Source organism: Culex pipiens, chromosome 2 (genome assembly GCF_016801865.2).
Source record: "Culex pipiens pallens isolate TS chromosome 2, TS_CPP_V2, whole genome shotgun sequence".
Classification (NCBI taxonomy): Eukaryota; Metazoa; Arthropoda; class Insecta; order Diptera; family Culicidae; genus Culex; species Culex pipiens.
The window spans coordinates 16677075-16702915 of record NC_068938.1 but is presented as its reverse complement, the minus strand read 5'-3'; the positions used below and the strand labels follow the sequence as shown (position 1 = coordinate 16702915).

Genomic DNA, 25841 nt, shown 5'->3' with positions numbered 1-25841 from the left:
CTTAATTCACGATTACGAGAATTGATTATTTTCTGTGTAATCAAATGAATTTTCATGAACAAGAGCATTAGGATTAGTAAGAATATGTTTTGTATTTTATCGTTTTAATTCATAATTAATATTTTGAATAAAATTAATTTTTCTGTTATTTGATTTAACAATTAAAATTTTCGCAATTATGCCCGTAAGGGTGGGGGCGGTGGGTCTCAAGTTATATGGCATGGACTCACAAAAAGAAACACACAGCAGTAAATAATAAATATTTGACTTAAAATGGATTTATTACGCTTAACAAAATTTTGTTGGTGGGGAGGAGGGGAGGGGGGGGGCTGGTGAAAAAAAGTGGAGGGAGGGGTTGTGTCCTGAAAGTGGGGATGTATTAGCTTATCCATAATTTAATAATATAAACTTGCAATAAAATATATACGCAATTCTTTTGCACTTGCAAATGTTTGAAAAGACTATTTATTATAAACAATCCACTATTGAAAAACATGAAAAGTCATAAAAATCGACGTATATCATTTCAACACCATACAATTACCCAAATTTGTTTGAAAAAACATTTAAAAAGCAAAAAAATAATTTGGCCGCCTGTTTGTATGGAGTTGGCCCATAGTGATGTTGTAGCGAGTTGGCGTTATGTAGACATTTTTAGAACTTATCAAAACACACATTTATCTTTCAAGAGAGCGAAAATTGGACCTTTTAAATGAATTTTATAGCCAAAATACGACGAAAAAGACGCCATTTGACAGATTCTTAGCGAAGCTACACCAAAATGTCACATTTTTCAATTTTCAATATGATTTTTAATATGAAAAAAATCATTTTTATTATGATGCAATAATTGGAATGTGCTTTAAATGCGTTTTCTTACCTTAAAAGCCAAGAACATTGACCAAAAGTGGTCTGCAAGCCATTGTACGGGAGAGGAGTTTTTTCATAAATCTGCTCCTTTCGTTGTCCCGTCACGAAAAGAAATGGCTGACAAAAATTCAAATTTCATCCAATTCTTTCAGTTCAAGGAACAAAAGATTCGTTTTTTAATTTGTGATAATGTGTAGAAGAGCAAAAGTTTTTAAAAATCAAACTGGCAAAACTGTAGCGATTTTTGTAGTGTGCCTTTTAAAAGTCTAGTTTTACGATGTTGTCCCGTCACGCTACATTTTTATTTCAGGGGAAGCACAGGTACTATATGGTTCACTCTGCATGATATTTCTTTGTAGGAAAATCAATTATCTTTCCAAATATGTAATAACATTGGGGGGTTTCTTCTTTTATTTTGCCACTACAGCCAAAACGCTGAAAAAAACTTGGAATTTTTTTGAAAAGGAGCCGAAGAATCGGTCATTTTGAAATGTGCATAACTCAAATTTTGCAATTTTCTATTCTTATTAAATTTTGATTAAAAAGAAAACTGCCCAAGATACTCATTTGGATCTCCTTTTTTTTTATTAATCAACATGTGAATTTATGAATTTACCAAATAAAATTGTTGGTACTGAAATTCAAGAGGTAATAAATATTGATGTTTTACATTAGAACACAACTTAATCATCCCTAGCTACCACAGTCACTGCTAAGTAAAAGGATCAACAACGAGTCCCAACCAGATAAAAGCGCTGTGCGTTGAATGATACCCACCCCACCCGTAACCATTATCATACCTTCTTGTTCTGTGTGGATGGCGCGGTGTTCCAACTTTTGGCAGCAAGATTCGACGTTTTGTTGTGTCGGCACGTATGAACCAAACCCCTGCCACACCACCGACTGGTGCTGGCTGTGGTTAAGGTATTAAAGTTCACCGAGGTTGTGATATAAACTCATAACGAAATTGAAGTTTACTTCAACTTTTCATCTCTGGTGTGTGGAATGTTCTTCTTGTAAGCCGGAGTTGTGTTTTCAACCGAACACGTTGGGATTGTTTAAAGTATGAATCCTTGATGATGTTTACTCTTCCTCCGTTGCGTTGTGTCGTCGTCGTGCACTGCTGAGCTCTCCTCTCGCTAGTCAAAGCCACTAACCTAGTCCTTGTTTATTCTGACCTCCCCTTTCCCGTTAACCTCCACCCCTGGTGTATTTCGGTCATGTTATTAAAAGTTGTTTGAAAAGATGACTCATTTTTTTTCTCTTCTACTTTTTCAAAATCTATCTTTGGCATGGCGCTTTCATCGCTGGACTGCATTGGATCATGGCGGCCAACCCAGATACGAGACGTACAAGGCGACGCTCAAGAAGATTCCGGCCACTCGGCTGTCGCGGCTGACCGAGGCCCTGGCCAACTACGACCCGGTGCTGAACGAGTACTTCTTCGACCGGCACCCGGGGGTGTTTGCGCAGGTGCTCAACTACTACCGGTGAGTATACAACGCACACATTTCAGGGTGGTTTCCGTTGTAAACAGATTATGACGTGAACAATGAGTGGTTAACTCGAAACTTGGATGAGATGATTAGTTTAAACATTTCGTTTGGCACTTCGTCATATAACAGTTGATCGAGGGAGGAAGTTTGGTTTCATTTTGTACACCAGTTTTTAGAAGAATTTCGGATGTTTGATATCTTTTCTATCTTACCTTTAAGCATAGGGACTTTCGTTTAAAATTTCGTATTTTTTATGCATGAGGTTAAGTAAGATTCTACGAAATTTTGGCCTTCTCCACGACCCGGTAGAGGACCCAGTTTTCGCCCTGCTCCAGTTTTCGCCTACCTACTGGATTTATTCTGTATTTAGCTAACTTATACCATTTTTTGGTTGATTTTATTATGCAGGTTTACAAATTCATTCATTTCTAGCTCTAATTGAAATTTTCCTAGCGAATTTCTATTGTTTATTAAGTTTTTATAAACATTTCAAAAAAAAATCCTTATTGCAGCCGCCATATTTTTGTCAATTTCGACTACAGCGGGTAATAATGTTGATGAGGGAAAACAACTCATTTTGTCCGAAAATAATGTATATGAATAAATCATTGCTTCACTGCATGTCTGAATTTCATGAAAATCTAGTGATTTACTTGTTTTAAAAGTTTACCAAAGGTTATTTCAATAAAATAAAGTGGGCGATTTCTGGGGTCATGAAATAACATGAGATCCAATTTTCGCTCAGGGCGAAATCTAGTATTGTGTTTTCAGATTTTATCTAGAACCAGTTTTCGTTTAACATAAAAACTAGTCAAATCGCAGCGAAATGTGCTTGAAAATATATTTAGATCATTCTAGATTATATTTAAAGGTTAATTAATCATTTTTTTTTATTCTATTCATTAGGATGTTTTGGTAAAAACATCAGTTCAAAAATTAACCTAAACTCAGATATGGGACACCTAGTTCAAACGTGGTAAGAGTTTACTGGTACTTAGTAGATCAAATTGAACAAAGGAGGGAAAAGTAGTTACACAATATCCTTCAAAATAGCACATGTGCTTTAATATTTTTATTTAAGAGGTACTCGAAGTTTTCTATTGAGTCAATTCGGGAGCGAATGACCCATGGGGTTAAAGTTCCCGTAATTAAACCAACAACACAACATTACCTGTATGCCCTTATCTTGGGTGAATAGAGACACATGAATTCTATCACGATTTTTGATCTAGTCATATTTTTGTACGAGTGAGAACTTGTTTTAGTTTTAGTTTAAGTAGGATATCTTTAAAAAAACTCCTAGGATTTTTGAACCTCAATTTATAATACGACAAAATATGTGCACATCAATGAAATTGAGCTTCGGGAACATGTTGTGTATCAATAGGAGACCATATTTGTTTAGCTTTGTGCCATAATTTCATTTGATTTTTTGATTTTTGTTGTGGGCGAAAACTGGTTCCAAGGGTGGGCGAAAATTGGATTTAGGGGGGCGAAAATAGGCTCTTCAGGGCACTTTATTAAAACGCAAAAATTTATCAAAAATGAACATGTAAATGATAAAAACCTTGTGGAAACTTAAAATTAAATAGTTTATCAACGTTCTACAACAAATAGAACCAAAAACCATAAATTGTCATTAAATTCTCATCAAATTTCCTAGATTGCCACTATAAAGTGGGCGATTTCTGGGTCCTCTACCCTATGCCCTATACCCTATGCCTATGCCTTTTGTGCATTTGGAACTGTCCATTAAAAAATGATACGATTTTTTTTTTTGAAAATCTAGATCATTTAGAGGAATTTTCTGTTGTAATTGTTTTTGGCAAAGTTGCACTATGGACGGTTTCCATGCAAGCTGGTGGCAAAATATCAAAAATCCATGAGTAGTATTTTTTTTGTACAGGATGATAAGACTCATTAAACTTATTATAGATTAAAAAAGTAAACCATTTATATTTTTTGACAAACAATATTTTTTGTCCCTTTGCTTTTTTTGCGGTGCTGTGCATCGAAAAATTTCAAAAATTCAAAAGATTGTTTAATAAACCCTAACATGCTCAATTTTTTTCTAAACGCAGGGGAATGCATTTTATATTTTGACCTGATTTTTTTAGTCGATTTTGAAAAAGGGGTGATAAAAAACTTTCATAAATCTTTGTACCAGCCTAATTAATAAACAGATGTATTTTTATCGAGTTTTGTACCCCAGATTATATGATTAAATCAAGTCTGCAATGAAAAAGTTTATTGAAGACATTTTTATAAAGTGTGCCGTTTCGAAGATAAAGCCACTTAAAGTTTGATTTAAAATTATGAAAAAAAAATCAATGTTTTATAAAGAAGTGCTCATTTCTGAAGACATTAATTTTAAAGAGTTCAGCAAATAGCCTATAAATTTGCCTAGGAAACATTAAAAATAGGTTATCAGGTTGCTAAGGTATAGGAGATAAAATAAAAAAAAAAATACATGATAAATTAAAGTTGTCTAAGTCTCACCCAAACAGCCTTCCAACTTTAAATGTCAATGTCTAAGCAACTAATGGACCAACTTTCAATGTAAAGTTTTGTGGACACTCATGGACACTAATTTAAAGTGTTTACTTTAAAGTGGCTTTATCTTGAAAATTACGTACTTTGCAACAAAAGCTGTTAAGTATTTTTTGATTGCAGATTTTATTCAAATTTTAATGTCAATAATTTTTATTTGTAACATTTTTTTTTCTAAAAACACCTTTTATTTAAAATCATAAAACCGATGCAAAAATTAATAAAGGTTTTGTCCCTCGACTCTGCAATGGTCTGAGGTAGGAAAAAGGAGGGAAAAATAAAATAAAACTTGAAATAAAAAGGCATGGTCTTAACATTTGAATGACAAAAAATGTGTTTTAAAATGCATTTTACACAAGTTCTAGTTGTTTTGAAATTACTAGTCTTCAAAAAATGTAATCAAAAATTTCTACCAAAAAAATATGTAACTGTACTGTACATGAAATATTTTCAAAAATTTGAAAGATATTTGCATGACTCAATCATGCTTAAAATGATTTTAAACGCATTTTCATTTCTATTGAAATTTTAAAGTATTTCGAAGAAATATTTTTTTCTTCCCCTCGATTTTTCATGCCGATTTTGACGATGGGGGTGGGAGGAGAGTGACAACATCTTTTAAAAATATTTGTACTACCCTAACTTGGTGGCATACTTCTCTTAAAGTCAAAAGATTTTTGTCTTCTAAGAGATATTAACAAATTGTAAAACGGATTATGAGATTATTTTTTTAAACAAGATTTAGTGTCATTTTTTCACCCATACAAGTCTCCATACAATTTTGGCAGCTGTACATAAAAAAATGGTACGTAAATATTTGAACAGCTGTACATTTTGAGTGAATTTTCAATATGAGGCTATTTGCCTTCACGTATACATATCGACTCAAAAATTCTGAGCAAATGTCTTTGCGTGTGTATGTCTGTAAGTCCGTGCACCGAAAAAAATGCACTCGATTATCTCCAAACTGACTGAACCGATTTGGACCATTCGGGTCTCGTTTGATCCATCTTGGGGTCCTACAAGACCATAATTTATATTATGAGGTTTTGTAAAGTACCGTAAACCGGGGTGACTTTGATAGGATTTCAATTTGTTTTTAGAATATTTTCCAACAGGTAAGGTTTTTCTCAAGATTATTATTTTTAAAACATGTACTGGGGTAGGCCACACAAAGTCCATGCACTATTTTGGAAAAAAAGTTTTTTCAATAGTGTTTAGAAAAATAGTTACGTTAAAAATTCTTGGTTTTAATTCCGGGGTGACTTTGATAGTCATAGTTTTTCTTGTTAAAATCATATTTAAGATGTTCAAACTTTATTTGTACGTTAAATGTACCATCACTTAAGTAGCTGATATAGTTTGTAAGAAAAAAATCAATGTTTATATTAAGTTAACTAAGTTTATAAGCTTTTTAACAAAATACATATAAATTTTAGGTAAAATTGTTAAAAAGTCGGAATTTTGCCTGAAATTTGTTAAAAATAGTTTTGTTTATAAAATTATCGATTTATATTGCATTTTAAACTGAATTCGAAGCACGAATCACAAGTTTTCACATTTTACATGAAATTTGTTCAACTGAATTTGCCTATAAATTTGGAGATTTTTTTTAATTGTGTTTCAAAAACACATATTATTTATTATTTACAAACTTATTTAACCTTCTCCTAGTGGAAAATTGTCCAAAGAATCCGAAAATGCATTCCGTTTTCCGATTAAAAATCATGTTCATTGAGAAAATCATGACACTTTGAGAAGTTTAAAATAATGACTTTCATCCACATTTTCTTAACTATAGTTAACTAACTTTATAAACTTTTCAAAAATTTATGAAAAGTTCTTCATGAGGTACTTTGAACACTTCTCTATCACGGTCAGTATGTTTCTGAACCATTCCTTACGTATTTTAATTGTACTCTTCATATTGCGGAAAAATCGCAAACCTATCAAAGTCACCCCGGCTATCAAAGTCACCCCGTTTTACGGTACTTTAAAAGTTATGATAAAAATATTATTTTAACAAAAGTCCGGAAGATTGTTAAAACGGTTGTTTTTGTAAGAAAACCCATGTTATACATTTTAAGAAAGGTATTTAAAAGAACTTTCTAAAACGCCCAAAACATTGAAGATCTGACAATCTTATCAACCTTTTCAACTCGCCCAAAAGATTGAAGATTTAACAACCGTATCAAATAAAAAATATTAATATGAAGAAGGCTTCAACCACCTTAGGGTGGATTAGGTAACGTTTTTCTATTCTTTTACAGATTGACCCTTCTGTATATACAGTGAGTCAAATATTTGTCCGTACCCCCCCGTACGGAAAATGTTTGTGATATAAAAGTACATAAAATTCGGCTAAAGTGCCATGTTTTATACATCAATCGACGCGGCAGAATGTCCTCTTTAAGACACTGTCATTGGATTTGCAAAAAACTTTTTCTTAAAAAATACAAAAATAGTTTACTGAAAAAAGTAAAATAAAGAGGTCAAATAATTGTCCGTACCCCTAATAAAAGTACAAAATCTGATCGATTTAAGTGAATTCATTTATGAAATGTTGTTTCTGTGTCAAATACTAGTACCTCTAGCCAGTTTGTGACAACTTTGAACTTGTGATAACTTTGTTTAGTTAGTTTATATTAAAAATTGGATTAAATTTAGTATTTTATGTAAAACTTATCAAAATATTAGTTTATAAACAACTATTTTTATAAAATTGCTATTTTATGTTGTAAGAGTCTCTATTCAACAAGTTTAAACAATATTTGTGCGAAATATACATTGTTTTCATCATTTTTATTGACATTTTTCGACCAAAAATACTGTTTCGGAACAATACCGTTAAACAATCCGGATTGTCCCGGAACCGGTTTAACCCCTCGGAGGGAAATTTTGTGGTGGTCAGATAGAGGACAAAAAAACCCACCTCTTGCAATTTAAAGCATCCAATTTCGTCCACTACAGCCCGATTACGAGTCCCTAGTCTGAAATTTGAAATTTTCAAATTCCCCAAGCAAAACATTCTGTCCCAGGACGGTACAGAAATTCTCAGTACGGAAAGTGAAAATTTCAAATTTCAGACTAGGGACTCGTAATCGGGCTGTAGTGGACGAAATTGGATGCTTTAAATTGCAAGAGGTGGGTTTTTTTGTCCTCTATCTGACCACCACAAAATTTCCCTCCGAGGGGTTAAACCGGTTCCGGGACAATCCGGATTGTTTAACGGTATTGTTCCGAAACAGTATTTTTGGTCGAAAAATGTCAATAAAAATGATGAAAACAATGTATATTTCGCACAAATATTGTTTAAACTTGTTGAATAGAGACTCTTACAACATAAAATAGCAATTTTATAAAAATAGTTGTTTATAAACTAATATTTTGATAAGTTTTACATAAAATACTAAATTTAATCCAATTTTTAATATAAACTAACTAAACAAAGTTATCACAAGTTCAAAGTTGTCACAAACTGGCTAGAGGTACTAGTATTTGACACAGAAACAACATTTCATAAATGAATTCACTTAAATCGATCAGATTTTGTACTTTTATTAGGGGTACGGACAATTATTTGACCTCTTTATTTTACTTTTTTCAGTAAACTATTTTTGTATTTTTTAAGAAAAAGTTTTTTGCAAATCCAATGACAGTGTCTTAAAGAGGACATTCTGCCGCGTCGATTGATGTATAAAACATGGCACTTTAGCCGAATTTTATGTACTTTTATATCACAAACATTTTCCGTACGGGGGGGTACGGACAAATATTTGACTCACTGTATATACAGAACGGTATTTTAACCATTTTCTAACAGCATTTCGAAACCATCCTTCATGTCTAGTTTTGATAATTCCCAAATTGTCATACATGTCTGAACCATAAATGTGGTATGCAAACAAGATTTTCAAGTCTCTTTATTATATCGGTGCAAGTCATCCGTCACACTGGTTTAAATTATGCATTTGCACCGAAGCAAACAGTGAATCCCGCATTCACTTATCATCATGCACAGAATGAAACAAAATATACGAAACACGAATAAAAGATACAATAATTTCGTCACACGTGAAATCCACCGCGCCACCAGCTGTCGTTGTTTCATAATGAGGGTAAATAATACAAAGACAGGAGAAAAACCGTTTCTGACGTTTAACTCCCTCACGGTATTTCACGGTGTACAGGCTCACATTCATCATTAGCCGAGTCACAGACACCGGCGCAGTGTGGTGTGCTTCTCATTGTGACACGTGTGCACGTGATTCTTTTATCTTGTTGGTACTTTTTTGATTAAGAGGATTTAGGAAATTTTTAAATTTGTCAAAATAATAATTCATTATTTCAGAATTCTGTTTAAAAATAAGAGAAGTGTCAACTTGGAAAAAAAATCAATTAGAATTTTCAACTATTCATGCATTCCAGATACCAATAGGTGAATTAATCTCATACTAACTGTATCTTTATATTTCTCAACCCCCTCTCTAGCACCGGCAAGCTGCACTACCCGACGGACGTCTGCGGGCCCCTGTTCGAGGAGGAGCTGGAGTTTTGGGGCCTCGACTCGAACCAGGTGGAACCGTGCTGTTGGTCAACGTACAGCGTGCACCGGGACACACAGGTAAGTCGCATCAGGTCGTCTTCGGCGAAGGCCATGCCATGACTTGGACTGTCTGACGGTCCCCTGAAGCTGGTGACAAATAATTCAATTTCGTTCTATGGGGGTTTCTGGGGGATGGATGGGGAGGGAGATTCTTTGGGGAAAGAGATTGAAAATGAAGGTAGAGGGGGAGAAGAAAATTAGATTATAATGAAGACCGACAAATTGAATTACGACGGTTTTGTGCGATGAATAAGATAGCTGAAAACTGGAAAAGGCTTCGCACTTAAGTACAAAAAAAAAACAAATAACATTTAATAAAAAATGAGCAATTGACTGAACAACTGACCAAATGAACAAATCTGGAGTTTTTTTTAAAAAGGTCCAATAAACCAAATTTTCAGTTTTTGCTTTTTAAGTGTTATTTAATACCCCTGACTCAAGGCGGTTTCAAAAACACCCAAAAAGCAAAAATTGGAAATTCGGTTTACTGGACCTTTAAAAAAAAAACTCCAGAAATGATCAAATGAACAAATGAACATATCTGCAAATTTTAAAATCTTCAAATCTTCAAATCTTCAAATCTTCAAATCTTCAAATCTTCAAATCTTCAAATCTTCAAATCTTCAAATCTTCAAATCTTCAAAACTTCAAATCTTCAAATCTTCAAATCTTCAAATCTTCAAATCTTCAAATCTTCAAATCTTCAAATCTTCAAATCTTCAAATCTTCAAATCTTCAAATCTTCAAATCTTCAAATCTTCAAATCTTCAAATCTTCAAATCTTCAAATCTTCAAATCTTCAAATCTTCAAATCTTCAAATCTTCAAAACTTCAAATCTTCAAATCTTCAAATCTTCAAATCTTCAAATCTTCAAATCTTCAAATCTTCAAATCTTCAAATCTTCAAATCTTCAAATCTTCAAATCTTCAAATCTTCAAATCTTCAAATCTTCAAATCTTCAAATCTTCAAATCTTCAAATCTTCAAATCTTCAAATCTTCAAATCTTCAAATCTTCAAATCTTCAAATCTTCAAATCTTCAAATCTTCAAATCTTCAAATCTTCAAATCTTCAAAACTTCAAATCTTCTAATCTTCAAATCTTCAAATCTTCAAATCTTCAAATCTTCAAATCTTCAAATCTTCAAATCTTCAAATCTTCAAATCTTCAAATCTTCAAATCTTCAAATCTTCAAATCTTCAAATCTTCAAATCTTCAAATCTTCAAATCTTCAAATCTTCAAATCTTCAAATCTTCAAAACTTCAAATCTTCAAATCTTCAAATCTTCAAATCTTCAAATCTTCAAATCTTCAAATCTTCAAATCTTCAAATCTTCAAATCTTCAAATCTTCAAATCTTCAAATCTTCAAATCTTCAAATCTTCAAATCTTCAAATCTTCAAATCTTCAAATCTTCAAATCTTCAAATCTTCAAATCTTCAAATCTTCAAATCTTCAAATCTTCAAATCTTCAAATCTTCAAATCTTCAAATCTTCAAATCTTCAAATCTTCAAATCTTCAAATCTTCAAATCTTCAAATCTTCAAATCTTCAAATCTTCAAATCTACAAATCTTCAAATCTACAAACTTTCAAATCTTCAAATATAAAATTAATTCCATCAATCATTCAACAAAAAATAAACAAATTAATTTAAGCTTTCGTCAAACTTTCACGTCAAAAGCAGCTGGCAACAGTTTCAGTCAGCGGATCGTTTATTTTCCATTTAAAAGCTTTCATAAACAAAACAGCCTTTCGAGCGAGTGCGATCTTTCACGGGTGCACTTTCACAGCTTTCGAAGTTGGTGACGGGAAAAGCTGAGCGTTAGTGTTATAGTCTGGTTCAAATTTAAAATTTGAAAAAATTTTTTTTTTTTGAATTCTAGTTTATAATTAAATACCAAACAAAAACCTAAAGTTGAAATTTTACTTATTTAAATTTGAATAAATTTGTCCAAAATTTTAAAAGTTCCCCAAACTATCACCCAAAACAAACCTCTAACCAAACATCAGGAATGCCCCGTGGCTAATTTGCTGAGTAGATTAACCCAGCTGGCACGGGTCTCACGTGCACGTCGCCAGAATGGTGATGAAGTGATGACCCATCCCCACCCACTCCTGCAGGGTGGGAGGGAAATAATTAAGTAGGTGGGATGGGGGATGAAAAAGCTCCTGTTGAATGTTTCAAAACCAGTGCGGAGCAGAGCAGAGTTTGTGTGTGTGTGTGCTTGAAGAAAATAAAAACTTTTCCTCGACTGCTGCTGCTGCTGGGTTAAATTTTTCGCGTGAAGAGGTTTTCTTGGCGAAAAGTTGATAAAAGAGCTGTTTTGTTTTATTTGTGTGAGCAAGAAAAAGAAGGTTTAATTATGGACACGCCTGGTGCTGCCACCTACTATTTGGTTGGAAATTATGAAAAATAAACCAGCTTCACGGTTTAATTTTATTTTTTTATCACTTTAAAATTACATACTATACGTGTGGCACTAAAAATGTAACATGCTTTAACAATTATGCAAAAACTGTTTTTGTTTGAAATTGAAAACCAAAATCTAAAATTAAGCTGTTTGCATTGTCCTAAGTGCAATTCAATTTTAACGACTCTCATAACCCCCTCCAAGATGCTTCATTAGCGCTCAAGCACAATTCTCCCTCAAACTCGTTGAACTTGAGCTGTCACTATTGCTGGCACTCGGAAAAAGTCAAGAATATTAATGCACTCTTCAACCCCACACTTTTGAGATGGAAGCGCAGGCAAAACTTTGACGGTTTGAAATATAAACTCCTTCGTCGCGCTCCTACCCGTCAGTCAGTCTTTTTGCTTATTTAATTTAATACTCCTTTGCAAGTTTTACTATTTAATTAGGTTGAGCCGCCGCCCCCCAGTCAACAACGGCCAACAGGGGTCGTAAAAACGTTGCGAGCGAAATTGTGCGAGCCATTTTTTGATGAAAGAAGAAGAGGTTTAAAGAAGTGAGGTTAATTTTCACAGCACTTGTAAAAGTGCTTGGAAAAACAAAAACTTGAACCCCGGTGGCTATAAAGAGTAACAACTTTTTCGAGGGAGGGGAAGGGGAGGAGGAAAATTGGGCAAACACCATCATCGCAAGCGCGCCTTTTTATTAAACTTGTACATTTAGGCTTGCTTAAGAAGGGGAAAAAGGTTTTTCCAAGGGTGATGACGCATCCTTGAGAGGATTGCAGCCGCCCTCTGATGCTGTTGCTATCAACTCCAAGCGATTATTACTTCAACTTTGGCATAGTACGCTCATCGCGGTGGAAGATTTTGGCAACACCCAAAATAAGAGGAAGTCTTAGTTGAGTTTGCCAAATTGGGTTATGATGATGTGTTTTGGTAGGTGGGTGTTTGGTTTGGAAGTGAAAACAGTTCAGCTAACAATAGCAATTCTGGTCGAGATGATCATTCCACCTATATTTTTTCCCTATGTACTGTTTAAAAAAATTGAATTTGAAAAGGCAGAATTTTGTTTTTAACAATTTCTTGACACAATGAATCATTACAACGGCTTATGAGAATAACAAAAAATGATAAAAACGTTGCAATATCAGAAATATTTAAATCAAATCTTCAAATCTTCAAATCTTCAAATCTTCAAATCTTCAAATCTTCAAATCTTCAAATCTTCAAATCTTCAGATCTTCAAATCTTCAAATCTTCAAATCTTCAAATCTTCAAATCTTCAAATCTTCAAATCTTCAAATCTTCAAATCTTCAAATCTTCAAATCTTCAAATCTTCAAATCTTCAAATCTTCAAATCTTCAAATCTTCAAATCTTCAAATCTTCAAATCTTCAAATCTTCAAATCTTCAAATCTTCAAATCTTCAAATCTTCAAATCTTCAAATCTTCAAATCTTCAAATCTTCAAATCTTCAAATCTTCAAATCTTTAAATATTTAAATCTTTAAATCTTTAAATCTTAATGTGGCTTGCAAAAGTAAAATTTTATCTCTTTTTCTCGTCAAGCTACATTTCATTAAAAAAAGCCTAGCTCAGCATAGCATTGCATAGGTAAAAAATATAATGAATGTTTTTTTAACTTAACATTTGTTTTTTCTGCTTAAAGATTTTTTTTAAGACATCAAAAGAAATTGTTTTTTTTTAATTGCTCGGACAAAAAGTTAACAATCTAGTCGGGCTTATAAAAATTTAAAAAAAATCTCGAATTTTTTATACAGATTCTCAAATAATATTTGTCAGTCATAGTTGAAGAATTTTATTTTTTTTATGATTTAGCGGACATATAATGTCATCTTTTCAAAAAATTCTAGAAATAGAAAAAAATATGACAGACTTGGACCGTTGCAAATATTTTTGAAGCTTATATCTCTCGACTTGAGTTGAGGGGGGCGGGGTCAACAATCAATTTCAAATTTAACATTTGAATGAAAATTTGATTTACAATGCAAATAAATTTAAATAAAACTTTAAAAAAGCAACCTCATTTTTTATAGAAAATATTTTTTAAACAACAACTTCTACTGATGTTTTAAGAATAAATTTAAAGTCGCAGTATTTTCAGACTGAGCAAATGTCCTTAAATTTTCTTTTTGAATTTTGTTGATATGATGTACAAAATAAAAAATTATAAACAGGAAAAATCAGATTTGCTCAGTTTTTTCACGAGTACTAAGGGTTGGATTTTAAATTCTTAAAAAATAAAATGTTGATAAATGTTTTGCTCTTGTCAATAAAATATATCCCGAAATTTTAAATCTAGCTCAGCATTTCAAAAAGTCAAAACTAAGTGTTTCGCCCTTTCAAATCAATTCTTGCTGTCTTACGTATAGAAATGGCCTGAAGCCTTGAAAAACGCTACATTTTTATTTTTTTAAGGATTACAGTATCTTCAAAATATTATGACTTTGGAAAGTGGTTAATATCTTAATATTTTTTTAAAGGATCCAATAATTTTTTTTCAGTTTTTGCTTTTGGGTGTACGGAGATATGGAGATTTTTTATAAAATTGCCGAATCGAGTTTTTGTGTTTATTTGTGGTATCAGCCTGCATGTTTAAGTAATGCTTTTAGCAACAATTTTTTCACAAAAAAATTAAAGGAAAAAAATCGTTGATCACTAGGGTGGGTACGTTTTTCAAAAAGTTCTCGGATCATGTTTTAGTATGGTTCCCCTTGTAGGGCATGCCCATAGGGACTTTCATGCCAAATATCAGCTTATTTGGTTGTAAACTGGCTGCGCGCATCAGGGTTAATGTTTACATGGGAATTACTATGGGAAAATTGGAAATTTTGTTCAAACACTCCTACAGGTCTGGGAAAATAACGCGCCAACTTCTGGTATGGTCAGGCTTATGGGGAATGGTCTGGAGAACACTTTTCCCGAAGAGAGCATATGGATTCGTTGTCCCTAGACCTGGCGCATCGGAAAACAATCCGACGTCTCCGAAATCAACGGTTTGCCCCCAAAAAGCATCAAATTTTCCTTAGCATGCTATGAATGGTTGATGAACACCGCGACGCCATACGTCAGGCAGCTACCACGTGGGTGAGAAACGGCTGGAATATTCAATTGCAAACCTTCTTTGAACTAGAAAATGATCATTTCGAGCAATCCTGATATTATTTAGTCGAATTCAGAATCTTTGCATAGCAAATTTGCATTTTTTTTGCAAATATTTCAACCACGTGGTAGCTGCCTGACGTATGGCGTCGCGATGTTCATCATCCATTCATAGCATGCTAAGGAAAATTTGATGCTTTTTGGGGGCAAACCGTTGATTTCGGAGACGTCGGATTGTTTGCCGATGCGCCAGGTCTAGGGACAACGAATCCATATGCTCTCTTCGGGAAAAGTGTTCTCCAGACCATTCCCCATAGGCCTGACCATACCAGAAGTTGGCGCGTTATTTTCCCAGACCTGTAGGAGTGTTTGAACAAAATTTCCAATTTTCCCATAGTAATTCCCATGTAAACATTAACCCTGATGCGCGCAGCCAGTTTACAACCAAATAAGCTGATATTTGGCATGAAAGTCCCTATGGGCATGCCCTACAAGGGGAACCATACTAAAACTTGATCCGAGAACTTTTTGAAAAACGTACCCACCCTATTGATCACCTTCAAGTTCGACTTTTAAACCTTGAAAATATAAGAAAATTGTAAAGATACACACTTAGCGTTTTTTAGTTTACCGAATTTTCAACTGCTGAACAGTTCGGTATACTGAAATTTACCGATTTCTTTAAAAACGAACCGAAATTCGGTAATGCAGTTTATTAATGTTCATCGTACAACTGAAATAGTGTAAAATTTTGTTCATTTTGATGGATGGATTATCGATTTAAACTCTACCGATTTTTCAACTACCGAATTCGGTAAAATCAACTAAGTGGCTCAATTTTCACAAAAAATGCTTATTTTAGCCTAGGATTACATGCTTACAAAGTTTCCAGTACATGCAAAATTGATATTTTGGGTTGGAACTGCTCTGTTACTTTGAACTATAAAATGAACTTTAAAAATTCATTGAATGCAACTTATTTAACATAATATGGAAACTCTCAACGTAATACGGTATTTAATGTTTTCCGCGACTCAAATTGAGACAGCACACAAAATGAAACAGCTCCATCAAATTCTCCTGAATGTTTTCCCGTAACAAAGATAAAGCTAAATGGCTCAGGGAAAGTCGCTCGGGCGTCGCTGCAAAATTTCATTCCCTCGGTCGTTTTCGTTGTTTGCTCGAAGCGTTTAATAATAACACAATTTTCTACGCCCTCCCCATAATACAAACCATTTTCCCTCCTCCACCACCTCTTCCAGAGCACCCTGGCGATCCTGGACAAGCTGGAGCTGGACGACGAGCAGCCCTCGGAGGAGGCCATCGCCCGGATGTTTGGCTTTGAGGAGGCCCTCCTGAATGGGGAGCTGACCTGCTGGCAGCGGACAAAGCCCAAGATCTGGGCCCTGTTTGACGAACCGTCGAGTTCGACCGGCGCCAAGGTGAGTCCATCGTGATGAACGTCGTTGCGTGTGCCCGGTGTGAAGATTAATAGGGCGCAATCATTGAGGATGTAAATTTGATGAATTGCGCTCATACTCACACTTTTCAGGCAGACAACGACGAATAAGAAAATTGAGTTTTTTGAAATGATGGCTAGACAAGTGCGTAAAAATAGTATGGTTATTGCAAATTAATTCCGAGTGTTACAGCCTAGGTTCTGGTTGACAAACCAATAAAAAATTAATATAAGATAATATTTTTCTTTAAAGTAGCTTGAAAACTAAAAGTTAAGCAAAATTCTTTGTTTTAGTAGTGGTTCACCGCAAATAGGACTGAATCCAGAACCTGGCATACATACGAATTCACTTTGTTCTACTGCCAACATAAATTTGTTTCCCGTCGAACCCAAAAGAACTCCATGACCAACTATAAATTAATTGATATAAATTAAATTGATTTACGGCTAAAAACCAACTTTTCCCCGCCCGTTCTTCTCCAGATCGTCGCCGGCATCTCGGTCTTCTTCATCTGCATTTCTGTGATATCGTTCTGTCTGAAGACACACCCGGGTCTCCGGGTGGAACTTCCCCCAGCCCTGCTGAACATCTCGGCAAACGGCACCAGCGCCCTGCTGGCCAACATGACCAGCATCGTGGGCCCGCTGACCGGCGGACCCAGCAGTGGAACCAACTCGGCGGACGGGAAGGCCGACCCCCGGGCCAACCCGAGACCCCTGCGGACGGGGCGCCTCATCTCGTCCGCGTACCGGATCAACTCCGGCAAGGGCGGCAACATCGTGGACAACTGGCAGGAGACGTACGGCCAACCGCACGAGGCCTTCTTCTACGTCGAGCTCGTTTGCAACGTTTGGTTTATCATCGAGCTGACGGTGCGGCTTGTGGTAAGTGTGTTCAGGTTCGGGTTCTGGATTTGAGTTTGTACAGCATTTGACACTTTCTTGGGGTGGCGGGGCTGCCGCCTGACAAATCTATTTACTGGCTTTGGAACAACACAATACTGAAATTCTAAGGAAAACGGAATGTGATATTTTGCTCGACATTTAGCTTGATAATTTTAACTTCACAGATTCCTTTCAGTGGTAAACACAATAAAGTAGGGCTGGCCACTTTTTTCTGAAAACCAAGGTTGGTATTCGACAAAATGATCGAATAAAGTTAAATATACAGTTACATTTTCCAATGCATTCACTAAGAATATATTTTTTGAAAATCTAGTTAGTCTCAAAGTATGAAAAAGTACTCAAAATTATTCACAAATTACCGTATATTTTCGGAAATATTCAAATCTTCATATTTTGGAATCAACCGATGCGATTTTGTTTTATTACAATTTTTTTGCAAAATAATGAAAATTTCTATCGTATTTTTTCGAAGGGAATCAAATTGTCATAAATTACAATATGGGTATCAAACGAATTGAAAATTTGTATGCTTTTCCGATTTATTGTCATTTTTTTTTAACTTCAAAAAATTTTCTCAAAAATCCCTATTTTTTCGAAAATTCTCAAATTAAAAACAAATGCAATATGGGTATCAAACGAATTGAAATTTGGTATGCTTTTTCATGTAATTAAAGTTTTTTTTAAAAAATACTGAAATTTTCACAAAATACCATATTTTACGAAAATAATCAAATTTTCATAACTTTGATATGGGATTCTACCCGAGCAGACGGAAATAACTTGGGAATAACATTTTTTGTTATTTGAAAATACTAGGCCAATAACATTTTATGTTATTTATAACAAGATTTGTTATTCGTCGTTATGAATTTTTTGTTATTGGATCCCGGGCAGAAAGTTGCATCTTGGAAAAATCTACCCATGTTCGTAAAAACACGAACAAGTCAAGTTCACCCCAGGGTATGGTTAAGAGATAACCGAACATGGCCACGAACATAAATTGTTCGAGGCGTATCTGCGAAAAATCTTGTTGAGTTTATTGGACCAACAATGCCACATCAAGTTGAGTTTATAGTAGCAAACAACTGAAATCTTCCAAAAATCATATCAAGTTCATAAAGTAAATTTTGATCCCAAAAATAATTTTATTGGTTTTAATGCACCCCGCCACAATTCGAACCCCCCCCCCCTTCATCCTCTTCACAAATATGAGTAATATTGCAGGAGTATACGCACTTACATCAAAACAAGATTTTTCAAAGTTGAAAAATTATTTTACTTTAAAAACTTATTAAAAAATTGTGGAGAAAGCGTTGAATAGCCAAAATGTCACAATAATTTTCCAAATCACGAAAAATCCAAAGTCTCCATATTCCATTTTTTAATTAAAAATGAAAGTTTATGAAAATATTCCTTAAATTGCATAAGTCCAAAAATCCACAAAAAAAAATTCAAAAAGCCTGGTAATGTTTCTTATCAAAATAATTTTTCAAAATGTTGAAAAATATTCAACTGGCTGAGAGCAAAAATTTTGCAAAGTCCTGAAAATCTAATAAATTCTACCAACAATCTTGTCGTGATACGGATCCCGTAAATTTTCTAAGTGCCGGAACGATTTTTGTAGGGGGTATATCAATAATTATTAAAATCCAACTTTGGAATTTCAAAATTTCAATGAAGACGTTTTGTTAGGGACATTATTTTAGGAACAAACTGATGTTTTTGTAAAAATCGGACAAAAATTTCCTGTAATTTCGACGAATTTTCCGAAATTTTGATTCAAAGCAAAAATAAACATCAAAATATTTTATCATGTTTCCAAATTCCCAAAAATTTTCTAAGTCCCAAATTTTTTTTTAAGTTTCCTGCTCTCGAAAAATTTTTAAGTGTTGAAAATATTCAATTCAATTCAATTAGTGTTTATTAGTAAATAATCAATTTACAATTTAGTGTTTCTTATAACCTAATAGAGTTTTGGAGTTCCTTTCAACTATGGTTTACACTATAATTCATTTAGATGTAATTGGATATTCTAACAATGGATTTGGCAAGAGAAGGAAAAATAAAAAAAAAAACCTTCGAGATTTGCTAAGGAAAAGGATAGAAATAGGAAAAGCTTAAAACTAAATCACAGTTTGTATTGTCTGTTGACGTCGAAAAACTTCGCTGCACAAGGCAGCTTATCCGTTGTAGATGTACTTCATCATCAGCTCACTGAGAGCTTGGAATTGTTCTGCCTTGTTTCAGCAGGCACGAAAGCGCGTGAGCATCTCTCCAGCAAGGGCGAAAAACTCAGGAAGCGTGAAGAGATCATCACCAGTAACATCAGCTTGTCCCGGGGGAGTACCGACGCCAGAAGCGGCTACTCTAGCGTACGAACCTCCCCAACCGGGAGGGAACGCTGGTTTGGTCGATGGAACCGTTCCGCCGCCAGCTGCTGCAGCGTTCGAGCTCAAAGTCTTCGGAGGTTGGCGGGACGCTGGCGCTTTCTTCTTCTTGTCCTGCTCCTCGAGGTACTTTTTCCGCGCGGCACAGCCACGGAAATTCGCCGTGTGGTTTCCACCACAGTTCGCGCACTTGACGCGCGCTTTGTGCTGCTGGGCGTTTTCCCCCAGCTGGTCTTTCCGCGGAAGATTGCACCTTTCGGTGAAGTGGGTCTCACCGCACTTTACGCACCGGGGCGGAAGATTGCAGTTTCTTGAACCGTGTCCGAACTTTTGACAGCGGTGGCATTGGGCTGCGTCGGCGGGTTTCTTCATGTAGAATCGCCACGTCACAAAGAATCCGTCCAGTGCTTTGATCCGCCGAAGGTCCTGGATTTTGACGGACCCACGATCGAAGTACAGGAGGTACAATGTGTACGTACCTGTCACCGTTATCGTCTTTGAGAGCACCTTAATCTCTCGAGGCTTAACCTTGATGCCCGATAGGTGTTCTTCCAGGTCGGAGATCGGGCGGTCCGGATATCCCTGAAGGACGATCTTCACTGGGACCTTCTCTGCAGGGTCAAATGTAAAAAACTTGAAGTTTCGCAACTTCAACTTCTTCACCACCATGTCGAAATTCAGTTTGTTATGTGTAATAACTTGCACTGACGTTTTACCTATTTTCAGACAATATTGGAGGCCCTCAAGCAACTCGTCAACATCGTCTGCCAGCGTATCCAAAATAAAAATTGGAGGTGGACGTCGTTCCTTCGGAGAGTTACATTTTTTCTTCTTTTCTTGCTTGCGCGCAAGTTCATCATCGTCATCGTCGTCGCTAGCACTGCTACTGTCACTGGCGGTGTTGTTTTCTTCTCCACTCAGCATCTCAAATTCGTTGCTGGTGGGAACGTTGGAAGTGGTTGTTGTCGTGGTGCTTGTGGACGGCTGCTGCTGCTGCTGCTGGCTGGAAGTGCTTCCGGATGCCCGGGTTGATTGTCTCGTCCGTACAGGGGACTCACGTGGACGGTATGACACGTGTAAAAACGATGGATCGGTGACGTCACCGGGCACGCTCCCGTGCGCGATGGCGGTCGATGCGGCGTTGGTATGTTTACCTTTCTGCACTCTGCCGGTAGATGAGCTTCGCGGGTTTTTCGAGGCCGCACTCGAACTGCCACGGCCACGGCCGGCCCTTGGCATGCTGGAGCAGCAAACTCGCGGGTAATCACGGTAAATTACGGCGAAAAAATCGAAAAGTTTGAAGAGCTCCGAACACTTGACTGTTGCTGGCTGGTGTTGCCAGTCCCGATGTGTTGAAAATATTTTACTGGCCGAAAGCTAAAATTTTGTTAAGTCCAAAAAATCAAATAAATTCTACCAAAAATCTTGTCGTGATACGGATCCCGTAAATTTTCTAAGTGCCGGAATTAAAAACCAACTTTCGAATTTCAAAATTTCAATGAAGACGTTTTGTTAGGGACATTATTTTAGGAACAAACTGATGTTTTTGTAAAAATCGGACAAAAAATTCCTGTAATTTCGTCGATTTTTCCGAAATTTTGGTTCAAAGCAAAAATAAATATCAAAATAATTTATCATGTTTCCAAACTCCCGAAAATTTTCTAAGTCCCAAAAAATGCTTTCTCTGTAAAAAGTAAAGAATTAAAAAATATACGCAAAAATTTCAAAGTCCAGCATAAATAAAATCAAACTTTAAAAGCTCATGAAAGTGTCGGAAATTGAAAATTCTGTCAGTGACTGCTAATTTTTCTAAGTCCAGCATAAATTTGAAATAAAGTCAAAATAATCATTTCATGATGTTCGGGTAAAATTTTGGAAAATATAAAATTTTCGAAATTGTTGCTAAGTCTAAAAAAACTACCACTAAAACCTCAATATCAACTGTAGATAATGCAGTATGATCATGGAATATACTTTCCATGATACGCAGTCGGTTTCAAAAGTCGTCATAACTCGAGGAGTTTACAGCAAGATGCGAATAAACAAGCCAAGATAGTTCGAAGTTATATCCACCAACTCACTTTCCGCCCGGGATTGTTATTGTAATAACAGATTAATAACATTTTTAGTTATTCTTCGAACAAATCTTTGTTATTATTTTTTGTTATTTTAACAACTAATCCGATCATCCCAATAACATTTGGAGATATTCTTCCATAACAAGAAATGTTATTCCAAAGTTGTTTTGGATTTCAAACAATATCAGACCAATAACAAATTTTGTTATGATAACATAAACTGTTATTATACCCTTATGCAAAAATTGATTTTTCAAGAAGATTGCATAACAATTTTTGTTATTTTAACAGTATTTGTTATTGAAATGGCATGAATTTTGTTACTACCGTCTGCCCGGGTAACGAAGCGTAATTTTGTATGCTTTTTAATTCATTTAAGATTTTTTGTAAAATATAAAAAAAAATCCCAAAACACTGTATTTAAAAAAAAATCAAACGAAGCTAAATTTTGTTTGCTTGTTTTATTTTATAAATATTTTTATTGTAAAATATAATTCACAAAAAATTCACAAAAAAAAGTATTTAGAAAAAAAAACTTTAATCAATTGAAAATGACATGCGAAATTTCAGTTCGTTCGATACCCAGATTGCAAATTAAAAAATTGTGTATTTTCGAAAAATACGAAATTTTGTGAAAATTTTAGTGTTTAACAAAAATACGTTAATAATGTAAAAAACTACAATAGTTCATTTCGTTTGATACCCATATTGCATTTTTTTGTAGTATTTTGCAAATTAAAAAAAAATGACTAATTTCGAAAAAATACAATAAAAAAGCATACAAATTTTCGCTTAGTTTGATAACTATATTGCAAATGATGGAAGTTGGAGTTTATTCGGAAAAAAAATATTTTGTGAAAATTTTAGTATTTTTCTATAATACTTGAATAAAAAAGGATAAAAAATTTCGGTTCGTTTGAAATTGCAAATTATGAAAATTTTAGTATTTTCGAAAAAAAATAGGTTAGGTTAGGTTAGGTTAGGTTAGGTTAGGTTAGGTTAGGTTAGGTTAGGTTAGGTTAGGTTAGGTTAGGTTAGGTTAGGTTAGGTTAGGTTAGGTTAGGTTAGGTTAGGTTAGGTTAGGTTAGGTTAGGTTAGGTTAGGTTAGGTTAGGTTAGGTTAGGTTAGGTTAGGTTAGGTTAGGTTAGGTTAGGTTAGGTTAGGTTAGGTTAGGTTAGGTTAGGTTAGGTTAGGTTAGGTTAGGTTAGGTTAGGTTAGGTTAGGTTAGGTTAGGTTAGGTTAGGTTAGGTTAGGTTAGGTTAGGTTAGGTTAGGTTAGGTTAGGTTAGGTTAGGTTAGGTTAGGTTAGGTTAGGTTAGGTTAGGTTAGGTTAGGTTAGGTTAGGTTAGGTTAGGTTAGGTTAGGTTAGGTTAGGTTAGGTTAGGTTAGGTTAGGTTAGGTTAGGTTAGGTTAGGTTAGGTTAGGTTAGGTTAGGTTAGGTTAGTTTAGGTTAGGTTAGGTTAGGTTAGGTTAGGTTAGGTTAGGTTAGGTTAGGTTAGGTTAGGTTAGGTTAGGTTAGGTTAGGTTAGGTTAGGTTAGGTTAGGTTAGGTTAGGTTAGGTTAGAGTAGGTTTTTTTTTCAATAATTAAAATATTTAACTGATTTTGTAATTCTAGTAGCAATTCAACAGAGAAATCCTCCAAAACTTTACCGAAGTAATCTTACAAATAGATATGAATATCTCTCTCTCCGTTGTTTCCCGATGCTGGCTGTCTGGGAACTGCAATCTGCTTGCCAGCAGATTCTACCACACAGCTAAACAACCAACCCTTCCAGAGAACAGATGGTGTCGGTCTTTGGGGATGAAGCACACGACGATGGCACGGCATCAGACCGCAAACATGCAGCAGCAGCAGCAGCCCGGTGGCATCTATAGGGCGACAATAAAACCCACAGCCATAAGCTTGATGGCACCGAGTTGAAACTCTTGGGAATAGTCGTGGTGACCTGGGGTAGCACAGTGGAGTTTTTGGCCAAAATATGATTTAGTTTTATTTTTTAATTATTGTCGTATCATTAATATCTGTAAAAAAACACAAAAAAAAAACAAATTAATCAGGCCAAATTGCGATGGAATTCTTTCTTCAAATATTACCCTAAGACAAGCTCTAGTGGTCTTATCTTTCAAAGCGAACAATGGCGAGCAACTTCTTGGAGCTTGGAAGCAATCTTGCATTCCTCCCTGCGATAAGCTCACATTTCAAAAGGCTAACTTGCTCACGTCCCACTTTGCCCCATAAACCCTCCTTTATGGGAAATATTGCACCCATTCTGTTTCGCCGGCTGTTTCCCGAAAAATTCCAACTCTTGATCTTTGCCAATTTCCGTTCCCCGAACTATTGTACGTCTTCTATTCATTTTTTGGCGAAGAACAATTCCATTCACAGCGTGGTATCAACATCATGCACAGTATAAATATGTTGAAAACTGTTATAAGTTGTTTTTCCTATAAAATATGGCTTTATCACTGTGTAAGTTGAACAACTGCAAGCAGAGATCCATGCATGCATTCCAACCCTGGAAACATTCCTGCACGGGTTCCGTTCTTGTGCTAGAAGAACAAGCAGACATACCAGGGTCATCCCCCCGAGGAGCAGCGCAAACGAGCTTCATTCAATTTTCCAATTCGTTTGCGCCCTGAAACCTTGTCACTTTGGGGTGCCCCATTCGTCTGTTTAACGGTCGTCGTCCGAAGAAAGGGAAGGGGAACTGGACGGTTCTGGTGAGATGAAACATGCGACCTTGACATTGGGTGAGAAATTTGCGGAGGGAAAATCTTGGTATGATCAAATCAACATTTTGAATAAAAAAAAAACATTTTTAAATGAAATTCAGGCCTTTCACAATATTTTCCATACTTTATGCCACCTACCCTTCAAAAGCGGATCTCAAAGTAGTAGTTTATGCAACATGTTGCATAAAGAAGATTTTTTCAGCACGAGTCGTACATTTATCCAACGAGGTTTACCGTCTTTGCTTAGTAATCAGTTTTTTAATAATCAATTTTGAAGACAAAATAATAAAAGGTGTTTATTTTTGATGTTGAATATACTGTCCAGACTCGATTATCCGAAGTTAGATTTTTATGACATTAAACAAAGCCAAACTAAATCTCTACCAGGGCTGTGGAGTCGGAGTCGGAGTCGGAGCCGGAGTTGGTGGAGTCGGGTCTTTTTGGGGACCTGGAGCCGGAGTCGGAGTCGGAGTCGTCAAAACTCTAATAGCTGGAGTCGGAGTCAGAGTCGAAGTTGGCTAAATTGTATGAGCTGGAGTCGGAGTCGGAGCCGGAGTCGTAAATTTCTGATAGACCCAGAGTCGGAGTTGTCAAAAATTTAATATAATTTACGATTTTTTTCAAAATTTTAAAATTATTTATTGAATTGCGTGTATTGCGTTGACATTTTTTTGTTTAATTTATTTTTTGGTTTAAGATATTTATCAGATACCATGATGTTTTCGAAGCATTTTCATTGTGATTGGAAAGCTCACTATCAGTTTTTAACAAAAATAATTATGTTTTTAAAACATTATCGACATGCTCATTTTGAATGTAAATAAAAACAAATCAAAGTGTCGTGCTGAAAACATGTCAAAATGACAAAAAATATCGAAAATAAGTTGCAATTTTTTTTTAAATACAGTTAAACCGGTGCTATTATGCCTCGTATATGCAAATGCCTTAAATCGGGGTGATATAATTGATAGAATTGAATTTAATCAAATAATTAGAATATTAGAATGTTCTCATGATTTGTATGTTTCAAGTGTGTACTGGGCTGGATCACACAATGTCCATGTACGTCTTCTCAAATAAATTCAAAAAAGCTTTCAAAAATAGTTACTTTGAAAATTGATTATTTCAAAACCAGTGTAAATTTGATAGTTACTGCACACCAATTTCTCTTAAATTTACTGAAATCTGCACTACTGAAATTTTCAGTAAATGAAAATTT

At 35.1% G+C, this 25841-nt stretch overlaps 1 protein-coding gene across 2 annotated transcripts in view; it reads left to right on the top strand.

The window, feature by feature from the left end:
* The window catches only part of LOC120417727 (potassium voltage-gated channel protein Shaw-like), a 203128-nt gene that overhangs the window by 128636 nt on the left and 48651 nt on the right, over positions 1-25841 (top strand). For both annotated transcript variants that reach the window (XM_039579880.2, XM_039579881.2), the window contains 4 exons: positions 2211-2360; positions 9408-9540; positions 16322-16501; positions 17002-17403. In XM_039579880.2, the coding sequence (XP_039435814.1) occupies positions 2211-2360; positions 9408-9540; positions 16322-16501; positions 17002-17403 (865 nt within the window). The remainder of the gene's footprint in view (positions 1-2210; positions 2361-9407; positions 9541-16321; positions 16502-17001; positions 17404-25841) is intronic.